General features: G+C 45.0%; 1 protein-coding gene across 3 annotated transcripts in view; it reads right to left on the bottom strand.

Moving 5' to 3' along the window:
- GPATCH1 (G-patch domain containing 1) overlaps positions 1-18,674 on the bottom strand; it is a 40,527-nt gene extending 21,853 nt beyond the window's left edge. For 2 of the 3 annotated variants that reach the window (XM_086689589.1, XM_086689590.1), the window contains exons 1-8: positions 18,562-18,674; positions 12,685-12,819; positions 10,200-10,285; positions 8,114-8,274; positions 7,365-7,462; positions 5,208-5,266; positions 4,603-4,845; positions 3,541-3,688 (exon numbers count right to left, since the gene is read on the bottom strand). In XM_086689589.1, coding sequence (XP_086545715.1) covers positions 3,541-3,688; positions 4,603-4,845; positions 5,208-5,266; positions 7,365-7,462; positions 8,114-8,274; positions 10,200-10,285; positions 12,685-12,819; positions 18,562-18,634 — 1,003 coding nt within the window. In that variant the 5' untranslated portion in view covers positions 18,635-18,674. Of the gene's footprint in view, positions 1-3,540; positions 3,689-4,602; positions 4,846-5,207; positions 5,267-7,364; positions 7,463-8,113; positions 8,275-10,199; positions 10,286-12,684; positions 12,820-17,348; positions 17,468-18,561 lie in introns of all 3 variants that reach the window. The other variant, XM_086689591.1, reaches the window with a different exon arrangement.
- Between the last annotated feature and the right edge of the window lie 2,151 nt (positions 18,675-20,825).

The raw sequence follows: 20,825 nt of genomic DNA, 5'->3' as shown, positions 1-20,825 counted from the left end.
TAGGCTGCCCCAGATGTGAGGCCACGGCTCTCCAAGACAAGTACCTCAATATTGCTTTTAGATAAAAAGCCTAGCTTAGGAGGACCTAAGGTGAGGTGTACCAAAGAGTATACTCTATGGAGTAAAAGATCTCAAGAAAAAACATTAAGAGCATAAGTATGGATAAAAGCAAAATCCTGACGATAAGAGAGTCATTTCTAAAACCAGGTGAAGAACCAGGGGAAGACTACTCCCTAGTTTCCTTAGCAACTATCCAAATAAGGCACAGAAGACAATGCCAAACAGGCCAGCCTGCAATCTAATCTCAGTCCAAATTAAAAGGTACTTCTGTCTTTTTCTCAAACGAAATTCTAAGAAGAGATAAAGATCACTAAAGATCACTCAGAAAACAGAATGACCGATGCCCTCAGAATGGGAGCCAGGGATTGGTCACTGGTTGTGGAGACAACCTCACAGACAGGGGCTCTGTGATTCTCAGGGATTTCCTGAGCATAGTAGTTATGGCAAAAATCCGTATACACAAAATGCATTTTCTGTAGCCGAAAGCTCCTTGTGCATGACCACCATGAGCACTTACACAAGGGCTGTGTGGTCCTGAGATAGACATAGCCGCCCTGGGGCAGGTGGGACCTAAGTCTTCAGCCGCTTACAAGGCAGCACAGCCCTATAACTATCCTCCCCACCAAAATCATTCCTTGCACTTCAACTCATGTTGAACTTTTGTACCAGCTTCTGAAGTTCCTAAAATTCTATGGGATAATTTGAGATTAACTTTGACACTCTTAGCACCCCTATGTTTATAGCAGCATTATTCACAATAGCCAAATTATGGAAGCAGCCCAAGTGTCCACGGGTAGATGAGTGGATAAAGAAGATGTGCTACATACATACAAGGGAATATTACTCAACCATAACAAAGAATGAAATCTTGCCATTTGCAACAACACAGATGGAGCTAGTGAGTATTACGCTAAGTGAAATATGTCAGAGAAAGACAAATACCAGGATTTCACTCATATGTGGAATTTAAGAAACAAAACAAATGAGCAAAGGAGAAAGAGAGAGACAGACAGACAAATAAAGAAACAGATTCTTAATTACAGAGAAGAAACTGATTGTTACCAGAGGGGAGGTGGGTGAGGGATGGGTGAAATAGGTGATGAGGATTAAGGAGTGCACCTGTCATGATGAGCACTGGGTGATGAATGGAAGTGTTGAGTCACTGTATTGTACACCTGAAACTAATATTACACTGTCTGTTAACTACACTGGAATTAAAATTAAATTAAAATAAACAAAAAACATCTTTCACACTCTTGGCATTTTGTATTCATTTAAAGCCCAGCAATTTTACTTCTGTGAATTTATTCTGAAGAAATAAAACGCAACTGTGCATCAAGACAGAGCCATAGAATATTTATTATAGCTGTATGGATCATGGAAACAAATAAGAATAATTAAAAAATCAACCATGAAGACTGGCTAAATTTAGATTCACTCAGTGAAAAACCTTAAGGTCATAAGTATAGAAAGTTGTGTCTAGGGGTGGGAGAGATGAGGACGCCACGGCAGAGAGGGGATAAGGGGAGTCTGGGGGGATCGGGGAAAGTCAGCAGCTCAGGCTTGATGTGGAGAAGGGTAGGATTCAATTAGCACAAAGGTGTTGTATAAAGGAAAAGCCAAAGATCTGACCCAGGAGACAGATCTAAATATGTATTATAAATTAGCAATCATTATATAATTAATATATTCTGATAATGTTAGTCATATAGTATTGTGTCAATATATTGCCATAATCAATATAATCAATAATTAACATGTTAATGTAATCTGTAATATTAATATATTATAACACATTAACATACATCTTTTTAAGTTATAAAAATAATACATAGTCTTAGTAGAAGATTCTGAAAACCTAGGTAACCAAAAGGAAGAAGTGACGTCAACGAACATTTGGGCACACCCTCTTCCAGCATTTGTGTAAAACCCTAGATTCTTTTTTTGGCAATAATGACAGACGCCACTGACACTTAGAGTGCATGCTGTGTGCCAGGCAGGTCTCAAGCCCTTCACGTACGTTAAAATCTCCTTGGGTATGCCACAGTCATGCCCACTGTCCAGGCAAAGATGCCCGAGGCCACAGCTACTAAGTGGGGAGAGCCAGGGCTGGAATCCAGGCAGCCTGTCTCAGAATTTGTGTTCACAGTCGTTAAGCTAACCACCTCTAAAAACTGGTTTGTGCCTGCTTTTTTTCCTTCCAGAAATGCAAAATAGGCATCCTTTAGGGAAGTTATACTCGGATTGTTTAGATTTCAACATGTATGTTTCAGCTGTGTTGTACAGGAATTAGATCAAATTTCACCTAAAAATGTCTCTGTAGACTGTTTTATCTCAGCAATCACCTCCTTACTTCATTTAGGTGCTTGTTATTATTATAACCAGGGAAGAGTAGGTACCATTTATTCAGTCTTTGGGCAGGTACCATGCCAAACACCGAGTTATGCCACTTAATCCTCACAATGACCCTCAGGGCGGATCTGATCCTCACTTTACAAATGATGCCCAGAGAGGTTACTAGTCTTGCCCCATGTCCCACTGCTGGGCAGTAGACAGCTGTGATCCAAATCCAGTCAGATGACTCCAAATCACATGCTACTAACATCTGCTCCAAACTGTCTCCTCCCTACACTACACCTTTTCTGGAAAGAAAAACTGAAGTATTACTTAGAACCACAGGATCTAAAGGTGCCTGGGTGGCTCAGTTGTTAAGCATCTGACTTCAGCTCAGGTCATGATCTCACAGATCTCACAGTTCATGAGTTCGAGTCCCACGTCAGGTGAGCTCAAACCCCACTTCAAGTAAAACATGAGCCCTGGGTGAGCCCCACTTTTCTCTCTCTCTCTCTCTCTCTCTCTCTCTCTCTCTTTCTCTCTCTCTGTGCCTCACTCACTTGCACCCTCTCTCTCTCAACAAATAAAACAAAAAAGAACCACAGGATCTGAGTCACTACAGACCCTGACTTGAAATTTAAGTTGTGTTAAGACATGTCCATCTCCCTAGCCCAACAAGAGCCCTCCAGGAACCAGGGACTCAAGTGAGGAGACTGGCTGGGTGCCAGTACCAAGCTCCCTCTTGCTGAAGGTCCCGCACCGAAAGTCCCGCACCTGGCCTTCTGACCTGCTGGGTCTATGTTGGCCAGTTGCCCAGTTTCTTGGGCTTCCCTCTGACCCAGTGCCACCTCTGACCTGTAGCACGAGCACCTGTCCACATACTCGCTCCTTCCCTGATTCCAGACCTCTTCCTCCTCCCCACCTTGGCCTTGTCTTGACAGCTGGCTTTGGCTCCGACCCGGTCTACCTTCTGTCTTACCCCCCACACGGGGCCTCTCTTCTCTCCACTTTGTTTCTCACCCTCCATCTCTGGCCACCAACCCCCAACTCCACCGAGGCTGACACTGCAGTTATCAATTCTGCAATCCCTTCTTCCTGATACGCTGACATTTGGTCCTACCATTGGTTGAGGGTCTATGGAATTACCTTTCTGACTTTTATACTGCCTGGGTGCTGTCCAGCCGTAGAGTCCATCTCCAGGCTCCTCATCCTTCAAAATGGTGTCATATTTGGATAAAGTTTCTGTGGCATAGATGTCATCATCTTCCTCTTCCAGGGCACCAACACCAAAAGCCTTCAAAAACAAGGTTTCAAACAGCAATGACAGGTTTTAGAGCATGTCTCCACTGAAGAATAAAGCTACTTTAAGGATGTGGTTGAACAGACCACATTAGCATTGCAAGATCACCAAAAGAGAGGAGAAGCAGGAGACCAGATTAACACATACACTCAAGTCCTCTTGGAAACAGTGACCGGAAGTGAATGCTGTCCTCCAGTGCTGGGACTGTCCTCCAGGCCTAGCAGCAGCTACAGGTCTGGGGCCTAGCGAAGGAAGGCGTGGAGAACACACCCAGCATCAGTGCAGGAGGAGAACAGGGCCTCCAAAAGCAGAAAGGCAGAATATTCACCTTCCGGTCATTGTGGCCTGGGGCCAGCGCTGGTGACCAGGCTCTCAAGGCACCACTATTGAAATAGCTATTGTAAGAACCTCTAACCTTTGTGGACATGGCCTCCAACAAGGATTACTTTTTGTTTGAAAAAAATTTGGAGGGATGCCTGGGTGGCTATTGGTTGAGCATCAGACTCGTAATTTCAGCTCAGGTCATGATCTCGGGGTTTGTGGGATCAAGCCCAGCGTTGGGCTCGGTGCTGACAGCTCAGAGCCTGAAGCCTGCTTCAGATTCTGTGTGTGTGTCTCTCTCTGCCCCTCCCCTGCTCATGCTCTGTCTCTCTCTCTCTCTCTCTCTCAAAAATAAATAAACATAAAAAAAATGTTTTTTCAAAGAACATTAGGTCACAGGATCTCAGCAGTACCTATTAAAATCAGGAAGGTGTGCTTGAAGCGTGTTCAGAAAAGGCTGTAAAGAAAACATAACCACCTCAAAGTCTTCGCATAGTCAATGAATAATGACTGCTATAGATATAGTATAATATGGAAAGCGTTCTCATTTGTCAATGGTTCCATGTTCATGAAACAGAAACTTTTACCTGGCCTGAAATTCCCAATTTCCTTCCTTTATTCACCCCAATCTCTCCAAGGAGATTGCTGGCTCCCTCAGGTCCCCCACTGAAAAGATTAAAATGTTCTCCCGCAGTTCCAAACAATGCTTGGTGGGGATCCAGGCCCTTGTAAGCCAGTCCATGCACGTTATCTTTAGGTGTGAAATCCACAGGTGTGATGTCTTTGGGTGCAAAGGTCACATTTTCAGGCACATAGTCATCATCTTCATCCTATTTAACCACGAGGAAAAAGGAGAATGGAGGTGAGTCACTGACTGGTGCAAAGGAAGCCTATAAAATACTATTTTCCAATGACTACTTCCAAACAGACCAATGACCAAACTTTCATTTCCACTATTACAAATCGCTAAATTGAGTCCCTGATACTCAGGAATCTGAACAGACCTTGGACATGTATGGTGAGGGCATGTTGCTGAATACATTCTCTGACATGAAGACAGTTTCAGGGTAGGGGTATTTCACCGTAATGGGATCTGACTGATTTCTAAAATTCTTCTGACCCTAAAATTGCACGTTCATAAACTAACAGGTGTCACTATACCAAATTCAAGGTCAGCCTTTGCATATAGTACCTCGGATCCTTCAGAGCCTCCAGGGGGTAACGCACAGCCATAGATTTTTACTCCAGGATCTATAAAAGAGATGTCAAATACATTAGTCATGAGCAGCTAAAAATATGGAAATCTAACTTGCTGACATTCTTTAGAAGTCCATGACAGAACTTATGAAAGGTACTACGGCTTTAGGGTCAGAGACTGATCACTCAGGAATTGTTTTCCACCAGCCCCTGCCCCACCCACACTCTGTCAATAATGTGCTCAGTGACTAACCACTACTGTCCCCGGGCCACAGAGAACCCAAAGGAAATTATTACTGCCTCCAAGAGTTCGTACTCTGGCTGGGGAGACCAAGGGTAAGACATAAATAGAAAAGAATCCTATTAAACTGTGACACAGTTTTGATAAGAGTAGGAAACAGTTTCACATGATGCTAGCAGAAATATAAACTAGTACAATTCTAGTACAATGCTATTACGCATGACACACAAAAAGCCTTAAAATACAGGTGACCTTTTGGGAATGGAAATTGGTAGAGCCACTGTGGAAAACAATACAGAGGTTTCTCAAAAAATTAAAAATAGGGGTGCCTGGATGGCTCAGTCAGTTAAACGTCCAACCTCCGCTCAGGTCATGATCTCCCGATTCGTGAATTCAAGCCCCGCATTGGACTCCGTGCTGGCAATGCGAAGCCTGCTTGGGATCCTCGCTCTCCCCTCTCTCTCTCTGCCCCTCCTTCACCAGCGCTTTCTCTCTCTCTCAAAATAAATGAACTTAAAAAAATTTAAAAATAAAAATACCATATGATCTAAAAATTCTACTAGTCGGTATTTATCCAAAGGAAAAAACAAAAACACTAATTTGAAAGGATACACACACCCCTATTTTATTACAGCATTATTTACAATAGCCGAGATATAGAAGCAACCTCAGCATCCATCAATAGATGAGTGGATAAGAAAGATGGGGTATAGTTAAATATCCCATGGAATATTACACAGCCATAAGAAGGATGGGATCATGTCATTTGTGACATGGATGAACCTAGAGGATGTTGTGCTAAGTATTGGCTGAGAAAGACAAATTTCACTCATATGTGGAATCTAGAAAAAAAAAAATAAGTGAATAAACAAATAGCAGAATCAGACCTATAAATGCAGAGAACAAACTGATGGTTGCCAGATGGAAGGGGACTTAGAGATGGGCAAAATGGGTGAAGGGAAGTGGGCGATATAGGCTTCCAGTTCTGGAATGCATAAGTCACAGGGATAAAAGGCACAGCACAAGGAATACAGTCAATGGTACTGTAACAGCGCTGTATGGTGACAGATGGCCACTACTCTTGTGGTGAGCACAGCAGAACCTATGGACTTGTCCAATCACTGCGCTGCTCACCTGAAACTAATGTAACATTGTGTGTCAACTGTACTCAAATTTAAAAAAAAATACAGTTGACTCTTAAACAGCACAGGTTTGAACTGCAAAGGTCCATTTACACACAGACTTTTTATAGTAGAGCTAATGTGAATATATTTACCTTAGGATTTCCTCAATAATAATTTCTCTTCTCTAGCTTACTTTATTGTAAGAATACAGTATTTAATACCTATAACATATAAAATATGTGTTAATTGACTGTTTATGTTATCAGTGAGGCTCTTGGTCAACAGTAGGCTATTAAGCAGATAAGTTTTTAGGAAGTCAATAGTAATATGTGGAAATACAACACTGTATGTTATATAAGTATATATATAAAATTTGTACTTGAAAATAAACAAGTAAATGTTACACATGGATTTTCAACTGCATGCGGGGTTAGCATTGTTCAAGAGTCAACTGTAGGGGCGCCTGGGTGGCTCAGTCGGTTGAGTGTCCGACTTCGGCTCAGGTCATGATCTCGCGGTCCGTGAGTTCAAGCCCCGCGTCGGGCTCTGTGCTGACTGCTCAGAGCCTGGAGCCTGTTTCAGATTCTGTGTCTCCCTCTCTCTCTGACCCTCCCCCGTTCATGCTCTGTCTCTCTCTGTCTCAAAAATAAATAAACGTTAAAAAAAAATTAAAAAAAAAAAAAGAGTCAACTGTATCTGCATATTACTTTGCCCGGCAGCTTCATTTCCCGAAACGTGTAGCCATTAAAAAGTGTGCTACAGAATTGATGACAATCAATATACATACCAGGCTTTTGTCGGCGAGGTCTTCTCTTTACTCGAGGGCCAATTCCTTGTCCTTCCTTCCAGCCCATTTTTCTTAGCAATTCAAAACCAATAGATAATCTAGGATATCAAGGCATTGAACGTGAACTTCCTTTTATAATACTGGAGGATAGTAAGAAATCAGCAGTCTTTGAGTCCCTGTCCAGCTCACACACTTGTGCCTGAGCCCTGAAACACAGCCCACCCCCATGCACATCAGAACCACATGGACCTGCCGTTCTGGCCACAGCTCACTGGACGTGGGTGCACACCGAACCTGGGGAAGTCCATCCGTGTCCTCTCTGCTGGGCCTTTGGAATGGACACCTGGGGGATCTAAATGGTCCTTGTCAAGCCTGGGGCCTAAGAAACCATGAGTCTGAGGCTGCCACATCAGGCCACACACCCAGGAACAGAACAAGGAGATATGCAGAAAGAGAGGGAAGAATGAGGCAGACCGAAGAGAGCCCTTGAGGCTTCTGAGGGAGGGTGGGAGGGAAGGCACCCGAGTTCCTAACAGCTCACCAGCCTCCACCAGCCCCAGCAGCAGAGCTGGTCACTGGAGCTCTAGAATACGCCATGCAATAAAAGCGCAAGATCCTTTTGGCAAAACCCCCTTTTGCACTTAAGCTAGGCTTCTCCTACTTGCAACCAAACTATCTGTAATTAAGATCATTATGTATATGCAAAGCAGATGCCAAGATCACAAAAGTTAGAACAAAATTCTTCTCACTTTGCTGGTGTTATGAGGTCATCAAGCAGAGTAGCTCCAGGAATGGGGGCAGTAGCAGCTGCTAACTGCCTGGCCTTTTCTCGTATTCTATCTTTGGTTTTGGAAGCAAAATCATCCGTGGTGACAATTGCTTTAGGTGCTATCCCAAATTCACTAAGATCCTTTAAAAGAAAATTCAAACAGAATTACTTACATTATTTGGTAAGTGATTAACCATAATACATCACGTAGCTTTATTTCTTAAAAAAAAAAAAAAAAAAAAAAAAAAGTTAAAACCACACAACTGATGGGATGCCTGCCTTGCTCAGTCAGAAAAGCACGCAACTCTGATCTCGGGGTTGTGAGTTTGAGCCCCATGTTGGGTACAGAGATTACTTAAATAAATGAATACGTAAAAACTTTAAAAAACAAACAAAAAAACTACACAACCAAATTAGGCATCAGTGGAGCAGCTGACTTATGTGTGTGCGTGTGTGTGTTTGCATGTGTGTGTGGAGCAGCTGACTTTATATCTGCCTTTAGGATCCTCACAAAAGCTAAGGCCGGTAGCCAAGGACAGGGCATGATGACGGCCGCTCAGTGAGGCCACAAGAGGCACAGCCAAGCTAGGAAGATAAGAAGTAATTAAAATCCAATAATTACTTCTACGGAAAGTAACTGTTGCCTCAGACAATATTTCAAAGGTCAGAGTGCAGGGGGCAAATCTCAGAGTCACAGCAAGCATTCCTGAGCATGTACGTGCTACCTTAAGTGTTTCTGCATTTCCTGTTGGCTGCCTTTCCGATAGCCTATGCCCTCCCTCTTTCCTCACAGAGTCCTGAAGCTGTGCAGACACCGGCCCCCCTCGGTGCCACCATGCACTCCCGCAGTGGTGTCCTGGTGCGTATGCTGGGGCCCGGGGAGAGTTAGGCAATAGGGGTTCGTATCTTATCTAAGCCAGTCCTTTGATCCCACTTCCACTGCCAAGGATGGCTTTAAGAATGAGCACGTAAAACAATCTGCCCCAGCAGACGTGAGGTAAAATCCCCGGTAGGACTTATGGGAATGGTTTCCTTGCTCTCAAGAAAAGATACCAAAGAAAAGCCCTCCTTCCACTAGGTGATGTGATCCTGGATGCGCCATCTGGAGCTACTGTAGCCACCTTGGGACCACAAGGAGAGCTGATGTAAGGACAAGCTGACATGCAGAAGATGGCTGAGAAGAGAGGACGCGGGGCCTCGCTGACATCTAGGCTTCTTGTTCCATGAGTCATGTTTCCATATAGATTATGCTAATCAAATAGGAAGGGGACCTCCCCTTGCCTCTTACCTGCAACCTAAAGGATGTTAATATAGTGTTCTATTTCTTCTTTATCACAAATGAATCCATGACTAGGTTTTAAGGAAACAGAGGTTTAATTTTAAAGCAAAATGGAGCATGGGGTTCCTGGGTGACTCAGTTGGTTAAGCTTCCGACTCTTGCTGTTGGCTCAGGTCATGATCTCGAGGACGAGGAGTTCGAGCCCTGCATCAGGTTCTGCGCTGGCAATGCAGAGCCTGTTTGGGATTCTCTGCCTCCCCCTCTCTCTGTCCCTCCCTTGCTCATGCTGTATCTCTCTCTCAAAACAAATAAATAAACATTTTTTAAAAAAATATGGAGCACACCCCCCCCAGCTCCCATTTACCCCTAAGAAGTGCACAGTCATCGTTGTGTTAATGAGGTACCCAGGTGCCTGCACAGGGCTCCCTTTGACTCCTAACTGGTCTAGTCGCTCACCGTTCCTTAAACAGTAGTGTGCACAAAGTTACTGTCGGAGGCTGTGGACTCAGCTCCGTGGATACTGCGCTTTTGGGGCAACTGGGGCCTCTTCAAGGAAATTTGCCTATGAACGACTTTCCTCTCCACCCTTGACTTTAGAAACTGGCCCCAGCATAAGATGCTACTCCAGTGAACAAGAATGCATTGAGGTACAGAGCACTCTAGTCCAAACTCCTAAAAGATAATGCCTCGCAAACAAAGAAGCCTTCGTACACTGAACCCTCTGGGGAGACTAAGGCGCTGCACGCATCCCACTGGCTAACAGGCAATTCCGGTTCTGCACACCCACCTCTTCATCCATGAAGTCTTCGGGACCAAGAACAGATTTGTCTGCTCTGTTCTGTCGTGAAGACACGAAGGAAGAGGGTGTCCATCCTTGAAAGAAAAGCGTTTAGAATATTATAATAGATGGTATGTTGGTTTATTACTAAATAATTAAATAATGCAATTATGTACTTGAAACCCCCAGTACCTACAAACCCTTAGCTACTTCCTATCTCACTGCTCATGTAGAGATAATTATACAACATAACTTTATTAATGCTCACATCTCTTGGCAGAACTCAGTGGATAGGTTTCCTCCTAAGAATCTAGGACCAAGAGAAATCAAATTATACAGTAAAAGTGGAGATGGGGTGCGCAGGTGGCTCAGTTGGCTAAGCATCTGACTCTTGATTTCAGCTCAAATTATGATCTCATGATCGTGAAATCAAGCCCAGAGTTGGGCTCTGCGCTGGGCATGCAGCCTGCTTAAGATTCTCTCTCCCTCTCTCTCTGCCCCTCCCCCACTCCCTCATTCTCTCTCTAAAAAAAAACAGAGAGAGAGGGGCGCCTGGGTGGCTCAGTCGGTTAGGCATCCGACTTCGGCTCCAGTCATGTTCTCACGGTTCGTGGTTCGAGCCCTGCATCGGGCTCTGTGCTGACAGCTCAGAGCCTGGAGCTTGCTTCCGATTCTGTGTCTCCCTCTCTCTCTCTGCTCCTCCCCCGCTCACTCTCTGTCTCACTCTCTCTCTCTCAAAAATAAATAAACATTAAAAAAATTTTTTTTCAAATAAAAAAGAGAGAGAGAGAAGAAAGTGACATTCTTTTTCCAAGTAGATGTGAACCAAAAGATGCAAGGTCACCTTAAAAGGCAGGACCACTCTGAGACCAAGAGGACAGCAACAGACACCAACTTGTTAACATATGAAGACATAACATCAAGGGGCATGAGTCAGCTGTGGAAGGGTGGCTGGCACCAAGTCACAGAAGCAGCGCAGGCAAATTCAGGGTGCCCTGGCCCAAGGGCTCAACCTGGCCAGTCTAAGGACAGGTAATGTCCATACCACCCCCAATTCCATCAAACCCCTGGGTCCTATAACTACCACGCCGGTTCCCTGTCCATAGTCACCAAGCATGTACCATGCCTATACGGTGAGAATGGCCTGGAGGTCAAATGTATCTGTAACCCTCTGCGATACACTTTTGTAGTTTTCTCTGAGAGGGACACACCTCCTTCCTGATTTCCTACAAGAGTCCTGTGGACCTAAGGAGTATGGGGCAGATCTACTCTTGGTCAGTGGGTGGAGCAGGTTTCTGGGCAGGCCTGGGAGATACCCCCAGGTATCCGGGAGTGAGGATCAGCTCTCCTAGGCCACTGCCTTCCTCCACTTTGGATTTCTATAGTCTTTGCCCGATTTCTGTATAGTCCTTCTAATGGTAAAGAGACACTCCAGGGTATGAACGTATCACAGTCTTCCTGACAATCGTTTGAGCTGGTCTTATTACAGTACACGGCACAGCTATAATCGCAACAATCAGCAACGTATTAGTGTACTTCTTTCTTCACCAACCCTACTGCCACTTTTAACATTTTAATAAAGTGTGCTAATTTCATAGTGCCTTGGTTACCTTACTTTGCCTTTCTTAGTAACAAGGCTGAATATTAAATACAGCATTTCTATCTCCTCTGGAGTAAACTGTTCAGATACTTTGGTCATTTGCTCATGGAACTGCTCTTTACACATTCTGGATATTGAACTTTAAACCATCTTATTGACCTACCCCAACTATTTCTTACATGGCTTTTCTCATCTTTGTTTTACTATTGTTCCATACAAGTTATTGTGTATATATAAAAACGTGTCCCATTTTGTTCTCAACAATTGCTACATGAGTTACTCAGTTCTTCTTCCCTTCCTATCTGGCACATAAAAGTCATTCCAGTTTCTGTGTGAAAACATTTAAAAAACATACATGACTTTAAACAATGCAGAATCCATTATATTGCATAACATGAAATTTTTAACTGATTTTTCCTCAGGTTGAGAGCATAGACTGACAAGCATGCTGTGGTCCCCAGTGCCAGGAGAGAGCGGCTCTGACCCTCAGTGGCCTCACCTACAAAGCAACTATGACACCTGCCTTCCTCAGTCACTGAGACGCGGGAGACAATGGTTACCTGAGGGAATGTGTATGACAGCATTTTGTGTGTGGCAAGATGCGATGGTATAAAACGGAAGTCATTATCGTCACTTAACCATCTGGTGAGAATATATCTTTTTTTTTTTTTTTAAGTGAAAGAAAACTTTCACTCTCAGGTTGTAACCAATGAACAACATACCAGCGGACTCTGAAAACCTGCCAAATCTTGAAAGAACACAAAAGGCTACAGTGTGTGTATTAAAGTGTTTAAAGAAGTTTTTTTTAAAAAGGGAGAGGTGGAAGAGGAGGAGAATCTTATGATAGTTCAGTGATATGATGTGATATGATAGCTACACGTAGGAAAATCATACCTTCTTTCGAGCCAACAGTGTTGAAGTACCCAGCAGAAAAACCTCCGCTAAAGGCGCCATGAAACCGTTTATACCTTCCTTTTTCGTCTCTGACAGTCTGATCCTGAAGAGGAATTGGTTTTTTTGGTCTTTCACCTGAAAAAAGTATTTTGATGAGAGAGAAGCGGGTGGCGGGTTAGAAAAAAATTTAGGGAAAGTGTCATTTCTTAAACATGCTGAATTGTTTACTTCTTGTAATTTCAAGTGTAATAATTAAGTTTTTTTTTTATTCCTAGGCTTTACTAGCTTATATAGTTTGTAAAGTAATATACTGTATCAAGCTTCTTTATAGTTCTAAGGCAATTATAGATATTTCTTATTTCTGTTAGACACACGTTTTGGCACCAATGGCCTGATTCCCACTAAAGTCCATCACATAAACTGAATTACATGGGGTGGGGGCGGTTCCAATAGTTGGAGATAAACTCTACTGGCAATGCCAGAGGCAGGTCGCGGGGCTGGCACAGGGCATGAGAAGGTTCGCGACACAAGGAACACTTCTGTATCTCTTCTAGAACTTCACAGCATCCCAAGCCCAGAGTTTGTCCTTTGGTGTTGCCCATTCTCCCCAAATCCTAAATGTGTCCTTATTTCTGGGAATCTCCTGATTCCATAGTTAATTGTTCTTTGAAATTAATCATTTTCCTGCTCTGCTGAAAAGGGCTGGCTTGCAACATCACATAGTGGAAAGGAGCTTAATAAAGTCTAAAAATTCCTTAGGTTTACACTTTCAGGTGCTGTGTCACAAATTACTGGTTAATTTTATCCACTGTGATTCAGAATTCTGAATCTATTTAAAATAAAAAGTAACAGGGGTGCCTGGGTGGCGCAGTCGGTTAAGCGTCCGACTTCAGCCAGGTCACGATCTCGCGGTCCGTGGGTTCGAGCCCCGCGTCGGGCTCTGGGCTGATGGCTCAGAGCCTGGAGCCTGTTTCCGATTCTGTGTCTCCCTCTCTCTCTGCCCCTCCCCCGTTCATGCTGTGTCTCTCTCTGTCCCAAAAATAAATAAATGTTGAAAAAAAAAATTAAAAAAAATAAATAAAAAGTAACCATCAAGTTACTGTCAAACATTCAACACAGAAAGCAAGTTATATGGTAGTTAAGGGCACAGAGTTGAGGGTCACAACGCTTTCACCCCATCTTTACCAGGACCAGGACCTCAGTCATCTTGACTTCTCTATGCCTTGATTTCCTCATCTGTAAAATGAGGGTGACACGAATAGTAATATCTATTTCATAGAGTTGTTATGCAAAGTGAATAAGATAATGCCTATAAAGTGCTTAGCAAGAAGAGAGGTACACAGTAAGCACTTAAAATACTGGCTGCCATTATTATTATTATTATTATTATTATTATTATGTACAGTAGATAAGCCCATGTGTCCCTGTTATTTCAATAATTAAGCCAGTGACTACTTCTGGAAGATGGAACAAAAAGCAGAGGAACTTCTAGCTTCATAGTCCTACATTCTTACTAGTAGCTTGTGATGCCTTTACATCACTTCTGGAGTATAACCCATGGCAGGGCAGTCAAGAGTTGAGGTTTGGAAGATCAAGACATCCAGGTTCAAATCCCCCTACCCTTGCTACTTTGTGAACTTGGGCAAGTTACTTGATCTCTCCACACCTCAGCCTCCATGACTGTAAAGGTAGGGCAATAAACAGAACCTATCTGGTAGGCTGGTGCTGAGGATGACCCACCACAGGCAGAGAGGTGAGCACAGTGTTTGGTCAAGCGAAGCTTGGTTAGTTAATATTAGCTACAATTTCATTTCACTCTAAGGAACTGAATTACAACTCGGGTCCCATGATCCAAGATTTCCAGTATTTGGAAATGCGTCACACACAATCCACTACTACATGTGCACCTGGCACGATTCTTGGCTAAGGTGGGGTTTCTCAACTTCGGCACTATTGGCAGTTTGTACAGGATAGATCTGTGCCGTGGGACGGTCCTGTGCACTGTAGGATTTAGCAGCATCCAGCAGATGCCAGTAAGCATTGCTCTCCCACCCAGCACAGCCAACATCTGCTGAGGGGCAACATCATCCCCGATCGAGAACTACTGGGTTAAGGTGAGAGAGGGCACACCCTGCCAACGCAAGGCGCCATTCTTGCTCTGTTCCCAAGGTGCTCTTAATCTGGAAGGGGAGATAAGATCAGCAGACAGCTAAGTGGAACCTGTGGCGGCAGATAATGAGGGCCGACCAGCATGGCCAGCTGGGTCCCACAGGGCTCCTGAGGGGGAGGCGCCACCTGTAATCACATCAGGAGAAAACTCTGGAGAGGAGGTGGCGTTGTGGCCAGGCCCTCTTGTAATTAGTGCTACTAATAACAACGCAGCCCTTCTTTTCACACATATTATCTCATTCTTCATAACTGATAAGCATGCTCTGATTAAGTAACAACCCTAAAGTCCACGGCTCATAAACACAAAGCTGAAATCAGATTTCAACTCTGCCTCCAAGCCAGGGATACCAGCCATACTATCCCTCACCATGGAAGCAACCCTGTACTAGACCCTGGGTGTGGAAAACTAGACACAACTCTGTCCCTGTTTCCAGGGCACTCAGAGCCACGCAGAGGAGAGCTGAATATATAAGAACTCTTCTGACAATGTACAAGGACCACAACATCACAGTCACCCTCAGCATGAACACAATCTGATAGCTGCTGACAGAGACATAATTCCCAACAGAGGCATTACCTCAATCAATAAATCATAAGTCTGAAAAAGTAGTCTAGACTGACTAAAGGGAAGGGAAGGGGCAGAAGATGGAACTAGAAGGGCAGATAGTGCAAAGGCCCTGCACTCAGTGCTTCAGGGTCTGTGGTATGCCCTGTGGGTGATGGGAGCCACAGAGAGTCTTAAGTGGGAAAGTCATAGCATCAAGGAGGAAAATCGCCCTAAACTTAATCTGGGTACAGGATGAGCCAGAGATGATCCAGAACCAAGTAGAAGTATCTAATGAGGGTAAGTAAGTTCTGGTGCCCCCTTCCTTCCAGGCCAGAGGGCCTATGTGCCTGTGGGTCTGTGTGTGACAGTTTGGCCACTATCTCTTAACCAGGAAACTTTTCCATCAGGGCCAGCAACTTTAATTAAGTACTGGAGTCCTTCCTCTACCAATGTTTGTCTAACCTGTCACTAAAACTTCAAAGCAGGAAGTAAAAGTGATTATTGGTCTAGTATGCTATACTGTAAAATGTACTGAGTGCATTTAAACTTCAAAGTGCTTGGGAAACAATGACTCAATCTTCAAAAACTTCTAATAGTGAGAAGTTAAAGAGTGACTTTTAGGGGCGCCTGGGTGGCGCAGTCGGTTAAGCGTCCGACTTCAGCCAGGTCACGATCTCGCGGTCCGTGGGTTCGAGCCCCGCGTCGGGCTCTGGGCTGATGGCTCAGAGCCTGGAGCCTGTTTCCGATTCTGTGTCTCCCTCTCTCTCTGCCCCTCCCCCGTTCATGCTCTGTCTCTCTCTGTCCCAAAAATAAATAAACGTTGAAAAAAAAATTAAAAAAAAAAAAAAAAAAAAAAGAGTGACTTTTAGACCCGGGTGGGGGCGGGGGGAGATCTACAAACCAAATGTCCCTTCCTTTCATTTCAAAAGCATGGTTAGGCCATTGGGCTTCATTTCAGATTCTGTGCATCATCAAAGAGGAAGAACTGGAAAAATGTAGGTCAAATAGTTGATGCTTACAATATGTCACTCACAAGGAAACAAGTGTGAGATGAGAAATACAGAAATGCATAAACAGCTGCCCAACATGGCTGTAATAACCTCCACCCATGCAGGTCGAACCCCTGTCCTCTTTCTGCATAGCTAACCCGAACCAGTTTTAAAAGGAATCCCATCTGGCCCTCTCAGGTTCCCTGCTAGCTTGTGAAGGTTGTTTCCTGTCTATATCATATAATTTAGCACTTGCAAACCTCGTACTTTTGTGCTCAACTAGATCTGAACTCCTCCAATACAGGATCTCTGTCAACAAATTCTTTGAGATCATGGGATGATACGTCTGCCAATAAAGCTACCGTGACCTTAGGTTGTATTAAAAAACTACAGTCTAGAATGAAGGACACACTAATGGTAGCCCTGTTCTACCCACACTCTGGTCCCATACTTCGAGAAAGGCTCTGACAAATTGGGGTTTCAGGGACTTTAAACTGAACATATCAGAGAACTGAGGATGTTGAGTGAAGTATGGAGATGACTTAGAGGAAATTCAAGGGCTGTCTTAAGCACATAAGAAGCTTTCAGGAGACTAGTGTTCCTCTGTCTTTTGTAAGCAGAGGGTAAAAGTAGGGCCAGTGTCTGGCAAAAGTTTCTGATGATTAGAACTGCTGGTAGGGAGGGGTGCCTGGGTGGCTCAGTCAGTTGGGCGTCTAACTTCACCTCAGGTCATGATCTCGAGGTCCTTGAGTTCGAGCCCTGTGTCAGGCTCTGTGCTGACAGCTCAGAGCCTGGACCTGCTTTGGATTCTGTGTCCCTCCCCCCACCCCTCTTGGCCCCTTCCCCACTTGTACTCTGCATCGCTCTGTCTCTCAAAAATAAATGTTAAAAAAAATTTTTTTAAATAACTGCTGGTAGGGAAGGGTCTTCAGTAGAAATGCCCCAGAAGTACAACCAACCTGGCAGGATGCGGTCAGGGTGGCAAATAAGATCCCACCAACAGGGGCACCTGGGTAGCTCAGGTCATGATCTCCGGATTGCTGAGTTTGAGCCCCACATTGGGCTTGCTGCTGTCAGCCTGTTAGTGCAGAGCCTGCTTCAGATCCCCTGTCTCCCCTCTCTCTGCCCCTCCCCCGCTTGAACTCTCTCAAAAATACATATATTAAGAAAAAGAAAAAAAAAGATCCCACCAACAGGAGGTCTGCAAGTAACTCCTACCCACCATGCTCCCCATACTCCCTTTGTCCTTCCCACAGGGCTAGCACTGCCATCAGTCCTTCCTGGGTACTCAATACATTGCTGAACAAATCAAGTCATTAAGGAATCAGACCAGAAACAGGGGTAAGAACCTTGCCTCATCTTGCCCTCACCCCCACATCTCAGCAGCAAGTCCAGTCTGCTCTGCTTTCAATGTGTACCTCTACCCAGACCATTTCTTACCACCACCTCTGCTAACACCCCAGTCCAAGCCATCATCATCATCTCCAGACCTCTTTTTGCTAGTATTTCTCCTTCGCTCTTGGCCACACCACCCCCGCCAACCCGTCTATTCTCAAAATCGAGAGAATAATCTTAAAAATATACATCTCTCCCTTGTGTAAAACCCCACAATGACTGTCCTACACTCAGTATAAAATCCAAACACCCTTACATACCAAGTAAGATGCAGCCCCTGCCTCCCCCTCTGACATCCTCTTCTGCCAGTCTCCCATTGCTGCCGTCGTCGGCTCCACCCACAGCAGTCCTGCCTGACCCTCAATTTGTCAAACTGGCTCTGACTTCAGAGCTTTTGAGCTTGCTGTTCTCTCTGCCTGAAATGCTCTCCTACCCAGATCTTCGTATGGTTGGTTCCTCCCTCTGTTTCAAGTCTGAGCTCAAACGTCCTCTCCTAGGGAAGACATTGCCTGACCATCACCACCACCACCCCCCAGTTCTCCAACGAGCCTGTTTCGTCATCTTTCTGTTTCCCACCCCTCAGGGTCTCTCATGCGTCGCTCCAGAGCGTGGGCACTCCAAAAGCACCGAGCACGCTTCTTTCACCGCTGTTCCCGACACCAGTAGCGAGCTAGCCTTAACCCCGGGGCCACAGGAGGCCCGGCACGGGGTTGGGCGTTTTTGCCCCGGATCCTGGACCTGTTTGCCACAGACCCCGGAGACCAATCTGGCCCGCACCTTCTTCCAGCGGCTCCAGGCCCGTCCCATAGCTGACTAAGTCCTCTTCGCTGTCACTGTCCAGCGCCGCCATCCTGCTCCCTTCCGGGCCCCGCCCCCTCGCTACGGAAGCGTCAGAGGGCCAAAAGGCTTCCGCCCTTTCTCCTCCGCGAACCAAGGCGTTGCTGCAAGTGCAGGTGCCCGAAGGTGTTGGCCTGGCTAGCCTCTCGCCACTGGTCGGTGCTTGGGAGATCTCAAATCTGTCTAGTGAGAGCCAGACCCGGTAGGAGTTACCTCGGAGGCTCTGGCAGCCACCACATCCTAGCTCCACGACTAGCGGGTCAGGCGGAGGCGCCTGGGAGAAGCTGAGAGGCATCCATCTGTCCCGCCGCGGGGCTGGTGCTCCGTGACGTCTGCCCACCCCCACCTGTTGGTCCTTGTCCCCCTCTCCCCTTCAGCTCCCTCCCTTCCCACTCTCACTCTCACCCCCACCCCGCCACCTGTTGGGAAAGTGCCTGTGCTTCCAGCTACACACACTCACAAGCGTTTTGTATATATCACTCTTAGGTTTACATAGGTGGAGTCCCCTTCCAAACCTCTGGAAGGATTCACAGACACAGGAACCCCGATGTCCATGGTTAAGGCAGCTCGGGACAAGAAAGAAGAGAAGAGAAATAAGAAAAAAGAAAAGGAGGGCAGGGGAGAGGAGAGGAGAGGAGAGGAAAGAAGGGAAAGGAAAGGAAGGGAAAGGGAGGAGGGGAAGCGGGGGGGGGGGGGGGGGGGAGGGAAGGGGAAGAAAACTGAAAAGAGAAAGAACAGGAGAAAGGGGAAACAAAAAGCCAGCAGACCAGCAAAAGGCTCCTGTGAGGTAGGGTGGGGACTCTCAGGACATTCTCACTGAATCTAAAGAAAGAGCCATCTCTCAAGTGGGGTGCTGTTATCTCACCCCCAAACTCCTTTTTTGCGGAAGGAAAAGATGAAGCTCAGCTAGGAAGGGGTGAGGTTGAGATGAAAACCAGATCTGGAAGTCCAGGTTTTCAAAATGAGGATCAGAAGTTGGCATGAGTCAGAATCACTAGGATGTTGCTAAAATTCCCTTTACCCATCCCCCAGGGCTTCCAAATCAGAATCTCTGGGAGTGGGGCCGTGGCTTAAGCATTCTAAGCATCCTCTGATCTCAAGGCCTTGCATTCACTATTCCCTTGGCTTGGAATGTCCTTCTCCCAGATACCACATGACTCGTTCCCTCGCCTTCTTCAGTTACCTGCTCAAAGGTTACTTTCTCCATGAAGCCTTCTCTGCTTAAAAACACGTTCTAGTTTGCTATACTCTCTATCCCCCCTTACCCTACTTTACATTTTTCCACAATAATTATCACCTTTAACATATCACATAATTTTATATGCTTGCTTATTTTATCTATTATGTTTTTCTACACATTGAAACTATAAGCTCCACAAGGACATAGATTTGAGCCAGATTTTCTTATTCTCTTTACTGTATCCTCAGAGCTTACAACAGTACTTGGCATATAGTGAACACTGAATGAATCATTTGGGGGAATAAAAGGGATGAATAACTAGTTAAGTAAATCATGGTACGTGACTTTAAAAACAAGATTTTTTAAGCAAGTTTTAAAAATAGCCACAGAATTGTTTGACACTTCCCATTGACAATAAGAGTCTATGTCCCCCTCCCCTTGAATCTAGACTCTCTGACTGCTTGACCGAGAGATTACAAAGTGATAATATTACATTCCCCACACCCAAGCTTTAAAAAACTTGCAGATTCCGGGGATACTGACCCCGTAAATCCAACCTCCCTGCTGTGAGGAAGCCCAGGCCACAGGGAGAGGCTTTTCTGTAGATATATGACCTCGCCTGGCCCCAGTTAACAATCAGCATCAGTGGCCAGATATTTGAGTGGGGAAGATCCAAAATGACTCCAGTTCCAGCAACCATCTGAGCGGCTACATGTGAGACCCAGAGCAAGACCTCTTGGCTGAGGTTAGTCACCTCCAGGAACCATGAGAGATAGCAATAAAATGATTGTTCTTATTTTAAACCATTATATTTGTGGTAGTTTGTTAGCAGCAATAGGTGACTGGAACGATCTATATAACGGAATAGTATAAAGCATTAAAAAATGTTGGTGAGGAATGATCTCCAACATATGTTGTTAAATGAGCAAAACAGGGGGTGAGACAGAGCACATAGAGTGCTGCCAGTAATATTAAAAGAAAACATAAATAGCTGGATTTATTGTGGCTCTTATATGCACAGCCT

Source organism: Puma concolor, chromosome E2 (assembly GCF_028749965.1).
Source record: "Puma concolor isolate L17-30 chromosome E2, mPumCon1.1.hap2, whole genome shotgun sequence".
NCBI classification, from domain to species: domain Eukaryota; kingdom Metazoa; phylum Chordata; class Mammalia; order Carnivora; family Felidae; genus Puma; species Puma concolor.
The sequence above is the reverse complement of the archived record's forward strand: the minus strand, read 5'-3'. Positions and strand labels throughout refer to the sequence as shown.